This window comes from Strix uralensis, chromosome 18 (assembly GCF_047716275.1).
Source record: "Strix uralensis isolate ZFMK-TIS-50842 chromosome 18, bStrUra1, whole genome shotgun sequence".
Lineage (NCBI taxonomy): Eukaryota > Metazoa > Chordata > Aves > Strigiformes > Strigidae > Strix > Strix uralensis.
The window spans coordinates 641,268-659,674 of NC_133989.1; the positions used below are offsets into that span (position 1 = coordinate 641,268).

The 18,407-nt window shown below is 48.9% G+C and overlaps 1 protein-coding gene across 2 annotated transcripts in view; it reads left to right on the forward strand.

The window, feature by feature from the left end:
* Positions 1–18,407, forward strand: part of CTNNBL1 (catenin beta like 1) — a 55,522-nt gene that overhangs the window by 15,036 nt on the left and 22,079 nt on the right. Inside the window, exons 5-11 of one of the 2 annotated variants that reach the window (XM_074888044.1) lie at positions 1,058–1,155; positions 3,780–3,873; positions 4,721–4,812; positions 7,875–7,947; positions 8,226–8,284; positions 8,988–9,136; positions 15,388–15,569. In XM_074888044.1, the coding sequence (XP_074744145.1) occupies positions 1,058–1,155; positions 3,780–3,873; positions 4,721–4,812; positions 7,875–7,947; positions 8,226–8,284; positions 8,988–9,136; positions 15,388–15,569 (747 nt within the window). The remainder of the gene's footprint in view (positions 1–1,057; positions 1,156–3,779; positions 3,874–4,720; positions 4,813–7,874; positions 7,948–8,225; positions 8,285–8,987; positions 9,137–15,387; positions 15,570–18,407) is intronic. The other variant, XM_074888045.1, reaches the window with a different exon arrangement.

Genomic DNA, 18,407 nt, shown 5'->3' on the forward strand with positions numbered 1-18,407 from the left:
CAGCTTTTGTTAATCAATAGTTGGTTTCTTGCAGAATAAATGTAAGGCACGTTATTTCCTGTTAACTTGCTTATTGAGTTGTGCTCCAACTTGCTTTTAAAAATTGTACCCTGGTGCCTTTGACTGTGTTTTTGTATGAGCACGAGTGACTGTCTGCCCGGTGAGGAGTAACCACCTCTCTTTGGTTCCTGATGGCAGCTGCAACTGGAAGTTGCTAAGAAAAGATACGTGCAAATACTTGTGCTGCTGCTCGTGTGTCTGAGCAAATGCACAAATAGGAGAACTGGGAGGCTGGATCGTTAGCCTGTGCATTTTAAAGAGATTCATCACAAAGTTGTTAGAAAACTGCATGTCCTGTTCTACCCCGGTGGGACTGGGGCAAGATTGATCAGCATGTCTGAGAGAATAGGAAAGTGGCTCTAATGAGCTGGAATACGTCTCGTCGTACAAGAGAGCCGTGTAGCAGCCGGGCGAGCCGTGTGTTATGCAGCCCAGAGTTAATGAGTGAAAATTGGGCTGGCAGAAGCTGCGCTGCTCCTGCGAGGCCCGCGGTTAGAGGAGCATGCTGGCCTAATTGGGCCGGGCAGGAGCGGGTGGTCGCTCCCGCGTCCTGCAGCGGCCTTGTTAGCCGCGTGCCGTGGCGGGTTAGCAGGGTGTCGCGGAGAGCAGGATACCCAGATCACATTATTATAACTCATTTCTCTTTGCTGATACTCAATCTTGACGATGCAAGATGGTGCCTAGTTATACCAACTCTAGCAGTTTTGGTTTGAAAAAATCAAAAAATTAGTATCATCAAGAAACAGTAAAATTGCCTGATACGGTAAGCACACAGTCACCTTTGGTTTTATCATTCTTAATTGTTAGGATTCCCTGATTTTGGTGCTTATGAGACTGTCTGCTGAAGCAGGCTCTGCTCTTGGCTCTGGTGTTCCGTGCCCCACTGCTGTAACGTTACCAGCTGGTTGGGTCGTGCCGTGCGCACGCTGGCCTGAGCAATCTGCTTTTGATCTGAAATGTGTCTGTCTCCGTGTTGGTTGTCCTTAACACCTGGCACATGTTTCCATAGCCGTGGTGGACTTGCTTCAAGAGCTGACTGATATAGATACTCTCCATGAGAGTGAAGAAGGAGCTGAAGTCCTCATAGACGCTCTAGTAAGTAGCAAACTCCCCGTGATTTCAGTGCCCGAACCACGCCTGCCTGACGCAGGGCGGCAGCGACGCCCCGAGCTGCCCCGCTTTCCGCGGCTGCGGCGATCCGTACCGGGCAGGAGCCTGCTCCTTGTGCCTGGGATGCTGCGCTGAGGACTGCGGTGGGTGTTTCTAACGCCATGTCGGAGTTTGGGGAGAGGGTTCTTCTCGCACCGTGAGTTCAAGTTGCGCTTTTTGGAAGGAACGTGCTCACATTGCAGAATTTGTGTCAGCTGGGAGATTTTTTTCGTTCAGGGAGGGAGAATGAAGTAACATTTGTGACTTGAGCAGTGTCCTGTTGAAAACAGGAGGTTGATTTGTACTTTTCTTCCTTGTGGCAAAGGGTGACCTCTGTTCACCCGTGAAAAATTGATGTTTGAGGCAGGGCTCAGATTGTTTTCTGAAGAACAGCGGGGCCGTTGTGATCTTTCAGACTGACCTTTCACACAGGAGATGAGTAGTCTTCTACCCAGTAACTCTTGTTTCCAACCCCAAAATCTGTGTTCGATGATCTGGAAGATCTGTTGTTATAGTGAGGGTATGCATTTTTCTTAACAAGAAGTAAAAGCTTGAAAGTTTTCATGTAACAGAGCTAATGCATTTTAAGGGCGGAGGAGCGTTTAGAGGTGATGATCCTTTTTGGCGCAGAGATTAAACAACCCCAGAAAAATACCCACGTGCAGCAGAAGATGCATTGCTCGGTCTTAAGTGCTCCCTGCCTGGTTAACTCCCTCGGGTGCCTCTTGGCCTCCATGGCGGTGGACTTGCCCCTTCCCTGGCGCTTGCGCTGGGTGCCCCCTGCTCCTTGGCTGCGGGAGGCGGATGCTGAACTGAGCAGAACCCCCCCGAACTTGGCCACATCTGTCTACCTTTGGCAGCTTCTGCTGGTGAATTGCTGCGTTTGTGAAATGCTGTGGCTGTGTCTTGTTCTGTAACTATTACGTTGAGATTGAAAGACGTGGAATTATGGGTTTTCTTTTGTTTGCTTTGTTTGGCTGCTCTGTTTTCTCCTACAATCCTTCTTGTCCAGTCACTGTAATGTTACCTTCCAAAGGTTAATGGCAGTTGCCCGGAGCTGATTTCCTCCAGCTGGCCTCTGGGCTGTTCTTAATTACTCTGCCTTCGTGGAAAGATTGCTGGATGACCGAAATGGTAGAGAGGAACTGCTAGCGAAGATGTTTTCTATAAAATGTGCAGAGAGGTAGTAAATCAAGTGAAGTTTTTTTTCTCTGTTTTCCTTGTCACCAGCCCACTGATAATAGCCAAGTTTTAGAGGTTTTATTGTCCTCTTTGAAAGAAACAGGTCAGGCATATCTTGAGAGATATGTTTAGATGTCTGCTTTTTAGATTACTTTTTTTTTTTTTTCCCCAAAGCAAGTAGGTATAATGTAGGGTATCTGTGAAGTTGCACTACCTTCCTCAGCAGCTTGTACTTGTATTTTTTCCATGTGTTCACTCAGCCCAAAGCTAGTTAATGGTGTTTGAATTGGAAATGTGTGGTGGTTTAGCCCCTGCCGGGGTCTGAGACCCCGCGGCCGCTGCCCCTCCCCCACAAAGGGAGTGAAATACAAAGCCCCAAGACTGAAATAAGGAAAGGTTTAATACAACAGTGCAACAGCAACACAACCAACAACAACAATAACAATAACAGTAATAGTGATAGCAATGAACAGAGCAAAATAGCTACCAAATACAGCAGTTTGAAGCACGATGTACAAAACCACGAGTGCACCGCGCTCCGCGCCAGGAAAAAATGTGACCTGCCAGGATGTGACTTTGGCATGGTATCTGAATAACCCGGCTAGAGCTCCCCCCCACTGCTGGGGAAACTTAACCCTATCCTGGTTAAACCAGGACAAAATGTTATTTTGTTTAACTTTTCCAAGCTCATGTCCACAATGGAAAGTTAGCCGAAGTCAAGCTGGACTCTGTCCCACTGCAGCTTTGGAAGCGCTTCTTGCGTGAGCTTTTTGGTTGTGAGGCTCTGCCTGCAGAAGTGGGATCTGCTCCTGCCCTCGATTTGTCTGGCTTTTGTTAGCGTGCTGAACTCAGCTTGGTACATTCACCTTGCTGGGGGCTGAATGCAAGGCTTCAGTGTTTGGATTAGTATCTGCATGTGCGAGCGTTGCTCCTTCAGTTTTAAGGCGGAAGATGTAGCAGAAGCGTAGGCAGACGGGCAGTGAACAGTTGTGGTGGAGCTGCTGGCAGAGCTGAGGGCTGGCCCATCCGCGGTGGTTTGTGGTGCCTCGCACTTCAGAATTCTGAGGGATTATAAATCAATCAGGCTCGTTCAGGAAATAAGACTGTGACAAGGTGCATGTTTTCCTCCAGATGTTTTCCTGTTTAATCTGAAACACAAAAGTTGTTTAATTAATTAGGACAATAGTGGCAGATTTACTTGGTGATTCCTTCGCTTCCTCTGAGATTTCAGAGCAAGATTGTTAACGTCTTCTGATCATGTCTGGCAGGATGTTTCAGCAGGGCTTATTGATTTTTATTTATTAACTCGCCCGTTCCTCCTCCTTCATCTTCCCTTTTTCAGTCTTCTTTCTTACCTTTTTATCTTTCCCATGACCCCGGTGATTTAGGTGGAGGGCCAGGTCGTGGCCTTGTTGGTCCAGAATTTAGAGCGCCTGGATGAAAGTGTGAAGGAGGAAGCTGATGGTGTCCACAACACGCTGGGTAAGCGGCTGTTGCACAGCCTCCCGCTTCTTTCCGTATTTTGTGAAGGTGGGTGGGTTATCCCCCGCCTTCCCTTCCCCCCTCCTTTTCCCGCGAGCTGCCGGCACTGCGGCGGAGGACCCGGGGCAGCTTTAGTTCCAGCACCGCTTGAACTCGCAGTAAAGCCCCGTCCCTGGGGCCAGCGCTTGTCGCACGGCGGCTGTAGGTGCCTCTTCCCGAAGCGGTTGTGTAGGGAGGTGCTGATACACGGTGAGGCTGCACCGCGCCAGGGGTGCTCCACTGCCCCCATGTTCACTGCGGGCTTACTTGGCAGCTTTGCTTACTCCACCGAGGGCTCTTACGTCTAAGCGATCTATTTAACTTTCAGGTGGTAGAACGTTTGCATTTCAGGTAGCCCGTCGTTACCTCTCTGTTCCCCAGTCTTTGCACAGCACCTTTGCAGCCTGTTGCCATCATTAGCATTTAAACCATCCTCTGCTCCTTTCAGTCCTTGGGGATTGTGATCTCTGAGGACTGGAAGAATGAGAGACCCTGGAAACGTGAGTTTTGGAATGTTTACTGCTGCTGGTGTTAGTTAAGTTTTGTGCAGTGAGAACTGCTGCTGGAGTAAAGGGAAGGATCTTAGGCTTCTTCAGCAGGAGCTGGCGTCACTGAGGATGGGCTGTGTGGGCAGTGTAAAAACTGGGAGGGCATCATTCACCTGAGCTTGTCTCGCTCAAAAAAAGGTAGTTTTGTGAATAAGATGTAACTTTGAGGAGCCCTAGGGAGGACCTCGCAAAGCAGTGTTGATACAGGCCTGAGCTGAAGCGCAGGTGGGGAAAAACGTCTGTTTTCTGTGTCTCCTCAGCAATCGTGGAGAACATGGCAGAGTTCCGCCCGGAGATGTGCACGGAAGCCGCGCAGCAGGGCCTGATGCAGTGGTTGCTCAAGAGGCTGAAGGTGAGCTTGTCTACTGCCGTCGTCTGGGAGGTGTCGCAGGGAGAACTGTCAGGGCGCTGCTCTGGAACCTGCTGTGTGTGAGGTGGCGTTTGGCACAGTATGAAAGGCCTGAGGCTACTTACTATTGGTCCTTTCCATTTGTGTAGGTTATCTTTGTGCTAAATTCTAACATTTGTCAAAACAGTGAATTCAAAACTCACCTCAGAGTGGGAGGAATGTCCCTTTAACTTACTGTAAGCTAGCAAAGCTGAAGGAGTTGGCGTTATGTGTAAGGAGCTCTACACAATGCGATGCAGGTCTGTGAGTAGAAGTGCTCTCCGTTTCTGTAGCGTTTGCCTGGAAAAGCATCTGTAATGTCGAGTCTTCTTGAATGTCTTTGGGTTTGACTTGTTTCCGGTAGCGTGTGACGGTCTGGCCTGCAGAGCCGGTCCCCGCGCAGCGCTGCCGTACCGCGGCGTCCCCGCCTCGGGCAGCCCTGGTGCTGGAGCTCCGCCAGCGCCCGCCTGCCTTCTGGAGACCGCTTAGGTTGAACTCACAACATTGCCCAAAATCGGCTGGTTTTGTGCGCACGTGCGTGTGTTGGAGAAGCCAAGTTAAGGGTGAAAAGTTAGAATTCAGGGTTTGTAGCTGCGGTTTTAGTTTCCACGGACATACTTCAGTCTTGTCTTTATGTTGTAAACATCTTGCAGTAGAAGGTGTCGTCCTTCTGCTCGTATGATTCCTGCGTGGTGGATTCTGGTCCGTGGCTGGGACCTGTAGGTCTGACCAGTGAGCGGGGAAACTAATAAATGCCTTTGCTTCCTACGTTCCTAACGCTTTTTTGAGTTTCCAGCGGTGTTTTTGTTTAACTGCTGGTGGTGGTGGCGGCTTTTTCTCTGAACTCATCTGGTTGTCTTTTGAATTCAAAAGTACTTTTTGATATTCTTAGCATCCTGTGGCAGTGAGTTACACAGTTTATACTGTTTAACTCTTGTGTGAACAGATGCCTGAACATTCCCTGGAAAATAGGAAAGGAATGGATAGTTCAGCACTCTTACAGAGCTGGTGAAAGAAATTTAGCAAACAGATTCTGGCTTTTTCCTAACCCTGTTAGTAAGGCATGAGCACTTCATACTTAAATGTCTTTATGGTTGGAAGGCCTCTGAATCGCCAAAACACTCTGTCAGCTTTGTAAGTGTGCAGATACCCCTCTGTGCACCTCATATACTTGTTAGTAGAAGTGACCTATAATTTCTCACTACAGGTAGTAACATAATTATATTCCTTTTGCTTAAAAACAAAAAGTGAAGTTAATTTTATTCCAGGCAGGTATGTACTGCTGCCTGCCTTGTAATTACTCTGGCAGCTGAGAGACCTAGAAACTGGGGAAAGCAAAATAATCACAACTTGGATTCCCCTGCTTGGTGCCGCAGAAAATGGATGTTGAAGGTGCTCAAACCTTGGTGCTGAATGTGTCTTTCCTTTGCCCCGGCGTGGGTTTGGGTTTGGGGATGTGTGATCAGGCAGCGCCGCTTCTCGCAGAGCCGCAGGCTAATGAAACCCTCGGCTGGCGCTTTGCTGGTGGCAGCGCTTGGTCTTGAATCTCTCGCCCTGACAGATGTGGTTGGGATTAAACCAGGATCACAGCAGCTGGGTAGAGCATCGTGCTGCTGAAGCATGTCTGCGGGATGAGTTTTAAAATCCGAGCTCTGTCTAGGCGTCGGTGAGACATCTGGTGCACAGCGAATTCCTGTTTTCTGACTGCATCTCAGGTTGCATAATTGTGTTCTGACTGTCAGAACTGCCTCGCAAAGCTCCGATGGAGAGCTTAGTAGCTCGCTGCTCCAGACATAAGCAGGGTTTGATGATGTTGTGTGCAGCCTTGGGAGAACACAGCGTTGTTCCCGGCGCTGGCCGTAGGACAGGACCCCGCCTGCCGCCTCCCCGCGCGCCGCCGGCTGCTGCGGGACCTGCCTGGCTGCTGCCCGTGCCCTCCTCTGCAGAGCGGCCGGGGACCGTTGGCACTGAAAAGCTTTGTGTAAATTCAATGGTTGGTGGCATTTGGGATCTCCCTGCTCCTCATGTTTCTGTGTTGGATGGTGCTCGTGCGTTGTGACCTTTCCTGGGGCAGCAGGTCGGGATAATTGGCCCACGGCAGCCTGGTGCGGGCGGGTGGGCTCAGCCGAGCTGCAGGTAGTCGTGGGGTTGGGGGAAGAGGGCGCCTGACAAATGGCATGTTTTAAGCCTAGTACTTGCTGCTTGCTTCCCCCCCCACCACCACCTCGAATAGTGGAATACAAATAGCTGGTAACTGATGATTTTTAACTTTTTTTTGGTTTATTTTATGAATTCCTTCAGTAAACCAGTTTGCATTATTATCAGATCAGTTAACGTTCAGTCTGTTTGTGTAGATGAAGCTACTTTGGCAGCACGCAAAAACAGTGGATCTAGTTCAGAATCCCACTTCAGGGATATTTTTTTTTTTTTTCCTTCAAATTCAGTGTTTTGGTTTCATTATGATTTTTTTTTTTAACACATTTGAGTATGGAGAAAATGTATGAAATGAAAGTTATGCGACTGTGCAGGCTAAACCCATCTCATGTTCTTCTGCTTGTGACGTTGTGATCCTCATACAAAACTCTGCAGTTACTATTTGATGTTACTGTGATGTATTTTCTGAAATTCTTGTTTTTGGTGACAGGTGCAGACTTCCAGGATAGGGATAAGCATCATGCACTCACATAACAACAAGGAAAGTTTATCACAGGAAAGAGGTTCAGTGTTGCAGACAGCTGGAGACTCCTCAGGGGTTTTGAGCCAACTTGGTCAAACCTACTGACGTAGGGCAGTGTGAAGGATCAGAGCTGAGCTTCTACACATGCGTGCATGAGCACACACCCCCGACACCCCTGAATCAGAGAGAGTTGCCACTGTTCTGTCCCTGCGGTGTACTGCGAAGTTACCGCTGTTGTATGTTGGTTTAAGCGTTGCTCATGCGTTTGGTGATTTGATTAATGTGTTCTTCAAATCAGTGAATCCCAGGGCCGTGCCCTGATGGTCTCTTGTTCCTTCCTCACCAACAGGCTAAGATGCCTTTTGACGCCAACAAGCTGTACTGCAGCGAGGTGCTGGCTATTCTGCTCCAGAATAACGACGGTGAGACATGCCTCTGGTATCGATACTCTGTTGGGGTGGGATCCAGACTTCTTTCAGACCACAGCAGCACTCTTCTGCCTTCGGCTTCCCTTCGCCTGTGCTCTCTCCCCCGCGCGTGCTCTCTCACATACGCATGCACCCTCTTTCTCTGCAGCTTTTGTATTCTGTCAAGCTGTATTGATTTTGTTCACTGATGTATCAGTGTTAGATGGCTGTAAAATCTGACAGTTAGCTTCATTTTTCTCTCTCTTTTCCCCCGTCCCCCCACCTCCGTCTAGACAACAGAGAATTGCTTGGGGAGCTGGATGGGATCGATGTGCTGCTTCAGCAGTTATCCGTGAGTAATTCACATACGCCCTCTCTGCTGTCGGGAGACTCATGGGCTGGCTGTGAGGAGCTGGAACAGAGTCTGGCAAACTGCAGCTGCTGAAGGACAGCAGTGCTTCATGTTTAGTGGCAGCATAGTCCCTGAACAGCTTCCACATGGGTGTATCATCCATGGTAGATGAGGTTAATCCCCATTTTAAAGATGTTAACGTTGAGGTACGCAGAAGTTAAATTATTTTGTTCTAATTGCATGGCAAGTAGGAGATAGGCAGGGTTGGAATTTGGCCGTCTTCAGCATCCTCCACTGCATTGTGCCTGCTTTGAGCTCGCTGAAGGTCGGGTGTTCATAGCTCACTTCTATTTCTCGAGGCAGTGCTGTCTGCAGCACCCTCAGTGAGCGCCGTGCTGAGGGCACTGGTGAGAAGCATATCCACGTGCTGTTGTGAATTGGGCAGTTGGGGAATTCGCCTTGCCCTTCGGGGGCCCCGTATTAAATCCTGCGTTAGGCTGCTGCACGTTTGTTGGTAAACGGTCAGGGCAGTGAAGAGGGCAGCAGAGTTGAGAGAGAACGCATCAGCGATGGGTGTGACTGCTGGCTTATGCCTATCGGATGCTGAAGGCTTGTGATGTAAAATGTTCATGTCTACTCTACCACAGCATGGACTAAATTGGGCCCTTCATTTTGGGGTAATTTTGCTATCTTTGTCCTGCAGGTGTTTAAGCGACACAACCCTAGTACAGCAGAAGAGCAGGAAATGATGGAGAACCTGTTTGACTCCCTTTGCTCCTGCCTGATGCTCAGTTCCAATCGCGATCGCTTCCTGAAGGGCGAGGGGCTGCAGCTGATGAATCTGATGCTTAGGTACCCAGATAACTGTGATATTTCTTGTCTGCTTTTGACATACCAACACGCCTTCTGGCTAGGTGTTTGTGGTTTTCCATTAGATTTGTCTGTCTTCTCTTTCTTTTTTTCCCAGCGTGTAAGTTGGACCTTCTCAGACACAGAAGCTCCACTCTTTGTCTTTAGCTTTGTTTCCCAGACCTGGGGTTACTGCAGTAGCTGCTGGCCAGTAACAGGGCAGAGCTGTGTGGCAGACACCAGGTGAAAGAATGGTGTAGGTCAGGCCTCTAATCCCCTGAGGATTTAAAAGACCCAGTGAGGGTAAGAGAATGGTTGGATGTCTCTAGGGAAAATGTTTTTCCTTTTGTTTCCGAATTTAAGCTTCTCTGTGTTGTGTATCCTCTGAGCTGGTGAGTTTTTGTGGATGTTGATACAAAAACGGCTCTTGTGAAATGGGCACAAGTGCACGTTTCTTCCTGTGACACATTTTGTCCCGCTGTGGGTCTCCAGGGCTTCCCTGCGCTCTCCTCACTTCTAGTCTGGTACCGAGCTGCGTCTCCTGCGCTGACCAGTGTCCTCCAGCCTCGGGACTGGGCACAGTGGGGCTGCCGCTGGTTTCGCTGGTGCCTGGCTGGTTGGCAAACGCCAGGAGATGATGTATTCCTGCAGCACACGGCTGGGCGATGCGCAGCAGCAGGGAGCTGAATAAATAACCAAACGTGGATTATTCAGATAGGAACACTGGGTTTTCTTGAGGCTAATTAAAGAAAAGCTCCAAAACTAAGAGCGAGAGGGAAGCCTCCCTCTGCCTCAAGTACTAAGCTGCTGAGCTAGCCTTGCAGAACTAATTACTTGCACTTCTTGTGCCATGTGGGTGGGACTCAGTGTTTGGATTTTTAACAGCTTTTTCCCCATTTTTGGACTCTACTGTTTACCACTCTGTACCAGGATCCCAGCTGGAAAATGATGACAAGAGGAAAATTTCTCCCTGAATGCATTTCCCCCCCACCCTGTCGTTGTGAAGGGTTTAGGAAGGACAAAGCCTGACTTAACCACCAGCAGCAGCTGTGTCTAATGGAAGGAGTTTCCAAGACCTCAATCTTTTGATGCTTAGGAACCAACTGATTGTGCAGTCTGAATGGGATTGGTAAAGTGACAATGGGAAAAAAGTAACAATTCATGGAATGTTTTCTAGAAGCTTATAGCACGGCTGTCCATACACATGGACTATACTGACAGTTGATTTTTTTTTTTTTTTTTTTTAAACTCTCCTAATCTAGTTCAGATAAGTAGAAAAGTTGAAGTTGTTCTTTCCTGGCTGTTTGAACAAATAATGTGAGCCGACAGTTGACTGAGTCTTTTCCCCAAACCAGCTCCCTTCTGGCCCCAACTTGTCCTACGCTGCAAATCTCATTGGGAGAGAGCAGCACTAGCTGGACAGAGAGAGTAAACTTCTTGCTTCTAATGATGTCTTCAGACTAGAGTTGAAAGTGTTAAGCTGGTGATTCATGTTTTTCCTCTTTTGAAGAGCTGCCAACCACTTTTCCTAGTATTTGACACTGTGTTGTTGACATGTCAGTTCATTCCTATACACAATATTCTTTTTTTGTCTTAATACCCCTAAGGAGTGACACTGCAGGATTCTGACACCGATGATCACACCTGTAACTAAAGCATGTGGAATCGGTGACACTCGGCCCACGCTTAAGGCTGTGTGCATGCTTCAGAGTGGCTGCTCAGAGCCGCAGCGCTGCCCCGGAGCTGTTCCTGCTGGCAGGCTGGTGTTTCCTTCCCACCGTGGGCAGCCTCCTTCCACAGGCCTGGCAAGACGTGGCGGTATATGTGTTATTTAAGTGGTTAACTCGGATCTTCGGAACTGCCGGAACGCGGTGCTGAGCTCTGCGATCTCCGGGCATCTCTTGAAAACCAGCTATCTGGGTTCTAAGTCCTGGCGCTTGGTCAGTAGTAAGGGAATGAATGATGCTGGAGTCAAGTGCTCTGTGGAGATCGTCTGATCGAGGGAAAAGCCCTGGTTTGTGGAGATGAAAATCAGGGAGGGGATGCTGGGAGGAGGCGACTGCCTTAGGAGGAGAAGCTCTGGGTGTGCTCACTGCTGCCGTGGGGGGTCCTTGCTTTGATTGCAGGTAGAAAGCTCTGCTGGACTTGGCGCTTTGGTGAGGAAAATAGGGCACATCTCGGTAGCTTGCAAACCACCAACGCAAAGTGTCTGAGAACTGACGCTGCAAGGTTTTGGTGTTTGTTTGCTTGTGGGTTTTTTACATATTTTAATATGCAGAAGATATGAAATGGCTGTTAATTCTGTCAGCCTCTGTAACCGTTGGCAGTTCCCTTGGTGTGTGTTTAAAAGCTCTTGCAGGTGCTCAGTTTTTCTGGGACAGAACTGCTTTGGTACCTGCAGGCTGGCACTGGAAATGGGGAGTGAACCTTGGTAGCTGTGACCTGGAGCGCTGCAGAGTATTGCCCTTCTTTGTGGTTTATCATGAAGGTATCAAGAAGACACAGAACAGAAATGCCATGCAGTTGTGATTGACCACCTCCCCCACAAACAAGGCAGAATATTTTTCTCTCTTGTCGGTGTTCTCTGAAGACTAGGGGGAGAGATCTGTTATTTTTTGTTTTTACTTTGAAGGCGGTTAATCATTGTACCATAGTCTGTGTGGATGAAAGGACAAATAAGCAAAGTTGAAAGTTTATTGACATGATGTGAGATAGATAAGCTGTGTGAGAATAAAGATATCAGGCTTGAATCTCCATTACTGTCGTGGAGAACGTAGCATTCTGTATCTAGTGCTGAGGTTGTTCTGTTAATAATGGTCGTGCACAGACCTGGAGGGGAGAACAGCAGCTTCCAGCTGAGCGTTTCATGTGCTGGAGAGATTCCTACAGACAGTGATGGAAACGGGGCTCCTTTTGCTTATGCTGAGCCTTAAAATGCCTGGCTGGTGGTGAGGGATGACGTTGTATAGGGGGAGCTTCTGCTGGTTTGTGGGGAGCCGGTGGTAGCACCTGAAAATGGGCACAGTGTGGCTGCGGCGCTGCACGTGCGTGTCCACAGCAAGTCCTGCGCTTGGGGCTCAGGTCTCGGGCTTGAGTCGGCCACTCCACCGAGCAGAGGGGTCTGGGAGAAGATCAGACAGGGAAGCAGGGAGCCTGTGACAGCAGCAGTGAGGTAGGAAGTTTTGAAGTAGGATGAGAGCATGGGTATATATAATTACTTGATTTGCATCTCTGCAGCAATGGAGGCTCGTTTATTTTATGGAGTGTCTCTATCAAAAATAAGATGGTTTATCAAGGTGGTAACCACTGGTGGAAAGTTTATAAATACCACATAGAATTAAATTCAATTTTTTTTCTAGGTCAGGAAGCACTTTTTAGTACCCAGTCCCTCAGCCTTGCCTTGGTAACCTAAATGCAGTTTACCTTACAGAGCCAAAAAAGAGAAGAACAGGCTTGTAATGTCAGTTCCCTTGCGCGCGCTGACAGGAAGCTTATTGCTTTTGCTGTAAAATTGTGTTAAGGTTTGGAGGAGATGCAGCCACTCGGTTCCCAGGGGATGTGTCAAGAAGATTCTCCGTTGCATAGGAAAAATGACGTGTGGCTTTCGCAGTTATTAACCGGAGGCGCGTGTGTGTGCACAGAGAGATGCAGCAAAGGGGCCTTACGGAAACGGGCATCGCTCGGGCAACGTGATTTTCTATTCTGCAGCCATTCAGTGGCTTTTCCCGACCCTCAGCAAAGTACTTCTCCTGTACAGCAAAACCAACCCTGTCGGGCTCCCCAAAGCTTGACTTACAGCTAGTTCAGGGTATATTTTTTGACGATTATTAAAATCCTTGTGTTTTCTTGTCCTGCTGTTCCTAATGACCCCATGGAAACTTAGACTGTCTCTTTGCTAAATCTTCTGGTTAATTAAACAGAACCATTTTATGCAGCGCTTTTCCAGGAAATCTAGTGTTCTGGTTTTGCTAGTATTTTGGGAAGTGAGAGATTGTGTTATGCTAATGCGGAAAAGTCCAAATAATGTTAACACCTCTTCTTTCTGAAATGATAAATGTACCAAAAGAGCTCTCTCGCATGTCAAGGTCTAAAAGGAGGAAAACAATGGTTAGCAAATAAAGTTGTAATTCAGCGTTCCGTATGAAGACTGAGGTCACTCCCTCTTCGGCGATCCTCACGTATGCTTGTCTTTGAATTAGTGTTCAGCTAAAAGTTACCTCAATAAGCACAGATGAGACTAAGATAAACTGCTTGCCCTCTGGCAGAATAAATATTTCAAATAAAATCAACTCTAGACAGTCCAGTCAAGCAGCTATTGATCTCTGAAAGCCTGAACTTAAACCCAATGAATATTCCAGAGATCAGCTCTGTGCAACCTTCCTAAATGCTGATCAATATGCAATTACTTCCCCTGAAAACATTTCTTATATTGTCTGGCCTAAGAGGAACTTTATTTTTAGCTCCCTGCAGCGGGGGGTGGGGGTGCTGAGCCCCCTCCTGCTCCGCTCTCTGCCCGCAGGTACAACTGGCCACTGCACCAGCCCCCGGCTGCACGTGGTGCTCTCGCCAGCTGTGTCGTGCCCGTCGGACGCCCCCGCGGCTGCGCTGGGCGGGGGAACTTTCTGCGGGGCTGGGTGTTAATATCTGGGTTTTTAGCTTGCGTCTTGTCAAGGGTTCACAAAGTTTGCTTTCTGAAGGGAAGGCGTTTTCCGCAGCGCTCGAGCTTGGGCTTCAAGAAGCCCGCGCGTACGGAGGCGAGGCCCGGTGGCTAGCTGCTCAGCGTGCCCGTGTGCCGCTGTGGGGGCAGCTCCCGCGCCGCTGGGTCTGGCCGGTGTGAGCACGGGCAGGGCGGGAGCTGCCGCCTCCGTGGGGACGAGCAGGGGGCTGACCCGCCCCAGCGCTTTGCCCTTCGTAGACCCTTGTTCCAGGCCCACGGTACCGTCGGAGCACCGGTGGCAGCGCGGAGCAGGTGGTGTGTGTCCGAGGAGGATTGTTCTCTCGTCTCTCTCCAGGCGAAGAGCACAGCTTGTTTCTGGGGGGAGTTATTTTTATATGTGCGTGTAGCTATGTATTTGTTAAATTAGCACAGAGTCATGGAATGGTTTGGCTTGGAAGGGACCTTAAGGCCCATCCAGAGCCACCCCCTGCCATGGGCAGGGACACCTTCCACTAGCCCAGGTTGCCCAAAGCCCCGTCCAACCTGGCCTTGAACCCTTCCAGGGAGGGGGCAGCCACAGCTTCTCTGGGCAACCTGTGCCAGGGCCTCCCCACCCTCACAGGGAAGAACTTCTGCCTTATATCTGATCTAAATCTGCCCTCTTTCAGTTAAAAACCTTTATTATCTTGGGGAAGACAAAATCAGGGCAGATTGCCATGCACTTGGAGCGGAAGGTGGTGGGGCTTGTGACGTCCTGCCCCAGGCAATGTCCTCCTGGGCTGGCCAGGCCTTTGGGGACGCTGGGGGCTCTCGTTCTTCAGCTCGCGGCAGCTCCTGCTGACGTTTACCTAGTCTGTTGGTTTTATGGGCTGTATTAGCGACCGCTTTTTCAGTTCACGTTTCACAAGGTATTTTAAATTTTCCCCTGGATGAATTATAAACTCCTCTGTTTCTGGTTTGAGAGGTACAGGGCTTCTGGAGATCATTTTCAGTCTGTGTGTTACCGGTGTGGTTACCAGCACCAGCATTCCGAGCTCTCGTTAGAACAGAATAGCCCAGAGTCTGTCTGCATCCTTCCCAACATGCTTTCTGGAGATGGGGTTTTCTTCATTATAGCTGACCACCAAACTTACTCCTTTATTAAACTGAATTATTGCTAGATCTAAATCCTGATCTTTTTGGTGTGACAGTATTTGCCTTGTGTACCCAACGCAGTCTCCCTGCAGTTCTGTGCTAGTGTTTGTAAGGTGGTGAAGAAATAACTTCTTCAATAGCTGAGAAATAAAAAATAAGAAAATAAAACCATAACAATAAAATACATAAAATGAAATAAAAAGAAAATAGAAAATGAAAAAGAAATAAAAGACATTAAAAAGGAAATAACCAAGAGAATGTTCCCAGCCACAGTTTTGGAAAGAGTATTTGTCAATATAATGTTTTGTCTTCTTGAGGAAAATCTTGCTTAGAGCTTGTGCTCAGACTCTGCATACTTTCCTTGTCCTACTCATTTCCCTTTTTCACGCTGTCTCTATCAGGGAGCGTGGTCCAGAGTTCCTCATGTCCCTGAAAAGTTTGACTTGCCTCTTTCTTTTCACAGAGAGAAGAAGATTTCCCGCAGCAGTGCCCTGAAGGTGCTGGACCACGCCATGATTGGGCCCGAGGGCACAGACAACTGTCACAAGTTCGTTGACATTCTTGGTCTGAGGACCATCTTTCCTCTCTTCATGAAATCGCCCAAAAAGATAAAGAAAGTTGGCACAACTGAAAAAGAACACGAAGGTAGGCGTGCTTCCAGACCCTCCTGTTGTCGCGGGGGAGGTGAGTGGAAGGCAGGTGTCTGAGAGGCGCCTGCAGCGAGCGGCGATCGGCACCTCCCGTGCTCAGGGCTCCTCGGGCAGCTTTCGGGCCTGCCCGCTCGCTCTCGCAGGCTGGCCGCCGGCGGCTCGGCTTGCCCTGCTTGTTTTGGTATCAGCACTGCCTGGCGATTCCACTTCATGTGCTGTTAATAAGTTATTTTACTCCTGTAGGGTCTGTTGTTTGAAGTTCTGACTCTTTGATGCAAAACTCTTTTGAAAAGAGTAATGAGGCAGCTACAAATGTCACCTCAAAAGCAGTGTTTTCATGGCTCTGAGCACTGAAGTGTGACTTGATGAACATCAGGCATTGCAGAAATAAACTGCATGCTTTTGAGGTTGCCTTTTTTTTTTTTCCCTATTTTTTTGCTCTTTCCTTTGGAAAACTGCTTCAACAGAAATCTGCTGTGGAGTGTTACTGCAGGACCTTCTGCTGGCCTGACCCTAGGGTCAGTCCCTCCTGCTTCTGATAGCATTACCTTTTCCATTTTGTTGATAATTGACTATGTCTTGGAAGAAACTTTAAATACTGCCAGTGATGCTTGAGGTTTTGTGCCAGTCCATTACTCACCTCAGTTCTATAAAGGGGGAATATTGTCAAAAGCTGAAGCGGTGTGAGCGGGTCTCAGGCTGGCCTAGCACCCGTCCTTAACTCTTGCAGCAAACCAAGGGAAAATGGAAGGAAACGCAGCAAAATGGGAGCTCTGAACCCAGATACCCAGCCTTGGTCCTGTCCTCGCAGCTGGGTGAACGGGGCGGCCCCTCCCTCTGCTTGTTCCTGGGGTCGGGGTGGTGAGGAAGAGGAGGGGCAGATTCAGCAAGCGGCTGTTTTCTTCTTGAAAACTGTGCCGGTGGTGAGCGGGTACCGAGGCCTGTTCTGGAGCACCAACGCTCCAACGCTCCAAGGTGCTGTCACAGAGGCAGCAGCTGGGCTGGGCTGGGCTGGGCTGGGCTGAGCGTCACACGGGGAGTGGCAGTGCCGCGGGCCGGGCACACGCGTGGCTGGGCTGCTCCTGCCCCAGCCCAGCGTGGGGGGGACACGTGCCCCGGCTGCCAGTTCTGGCCGCCTTGTCTGTCTCATGTAGATAACGGTGAGGAAGAAATGCTGCCGTGTGTTCTGGGGTTTACACAATGAAATTGCAGAGGGTGTAGTTGCGCTTAGACGATGGATTTAGGGGCTGTTTTGAAATCTTCATTTGCAGTATGAAAATAAGGTTGTTTAATTCTTCCTACTGAGAGAAAGCTCGAGCTAGAATATGAGCTGCTGCGTAGAGATCTGGGTCTGTGGCTCATGTCATTGACTTAATTTTTCAGTTTGGGAAAGTGAGTTAATCTCTGTTTGATCTGCTTCGTTTTGAGACTGCAGATGACATCTGTGTGCAATCCTGGCTACTGTGAGGATTAGGTAACAGTCTGGAGAGCCCTGACGGGGTCAGTTCCTAACTATCTCCGTGATAGGAAGAAAAGCAAATCTGCCCTCAGGAGAATGGAGTGATCTGTGCAAACAGTCTTTGTATCATACCTCCCTCTCATTAGTATTCAGAAGAAATGGAGAACATTAAGATGAGTCCAGAAATCAGTTTTATTAAAATAAACTCTCCCTAAAACACTGTGGTAGTAAGTCCAATTTTCTTTGTCTTGCATCGCTGGGCAGGTGAGTTACTGAATTTCTAAGGATGGGAGTTAATTGAGATGTTTAACAGTGTTCCCCTGGAGCCTGTCACAGCCATTGTCCTGACACGTGTATAAGCAGCACAGTATATGTTTTTACTTTGCCAAATGTTGCACGAGCGATGCAGTAATTGCTGCGTGCTCGGGGGCACTGCCGGCTCATGGTCAGCTCCAGGAACACTGCAGAGACTCCCTGGTGCCGGCGGTTTGACAGGGAGCGCCACGGGTCTGGTGGGACCCTCTGTGCAGAGCTGGGAACTCACTTCTGTCTGCACATCTCTCTGCTTGTTTATCAGAAAGAATGCTACTAGTATTCAGTCTTCAGTTGTCATCTTTTCTTGTAAAAACTTTATCCCGTGTTCAAACTGTTTAAAAAAAAAAATAATTAGAATGATCCTCTTCTGCTAGGAGAGCTCATGCGTGTGTCAAATGGAGGAACATGTTCCTTTAAAGGGTTACTGGGGATGGCTTTGTAGCAGAGGCATCAGTGTTTATTGAGAAGCAGTTCTAAGGGGCTGCGCAGTGTAATGCCGCTGAGACTTTGTCGGGACAGCCGCTCCTGGTGATGCTGCAACACAGGAAATTCTTAATGGGCTGTTAACCCTGGAGCCTAATTGCAGGCTTAAAGGGCAGCCCTGTTAAAATGCTTCCGCACCAGGTGAGGTACCAAAGGGCTCTGCCAGAAGCGTTTGTGCACTGAGGCTCTGCCCGCTCTGCCAGTGCCCCACGGCCAGTCCCGGGCATCCCTTTGCCTGCGGCCACCCGGGTGGCACCGGGCTGCGGGTCCCAGCACTGGCCAGGGCGCGGGGATGCCACAGTCGGCTGCAGAGACGCTTCTCGGGGGGCATCCGGGGCTCCATCTTCAGAGCACAGAGTCTCGTATGTGTCTGATGGTTGTAGGAGAATACGCCCTTGTCTTTAGTTTATAGCAGTGTTGCTTTCTACAGAAGAGGTAGTCTATAAAATAACGTTTATTTTATTGTCCTGAAGGCGGTGTTCTGAACGTGACAAAATAATAAACACCTGGTGAAAAAAAAATCTCGGTGTGACTTGGTGAGCTTTTATTTATTACAGAAATTTATAATCCAAATTA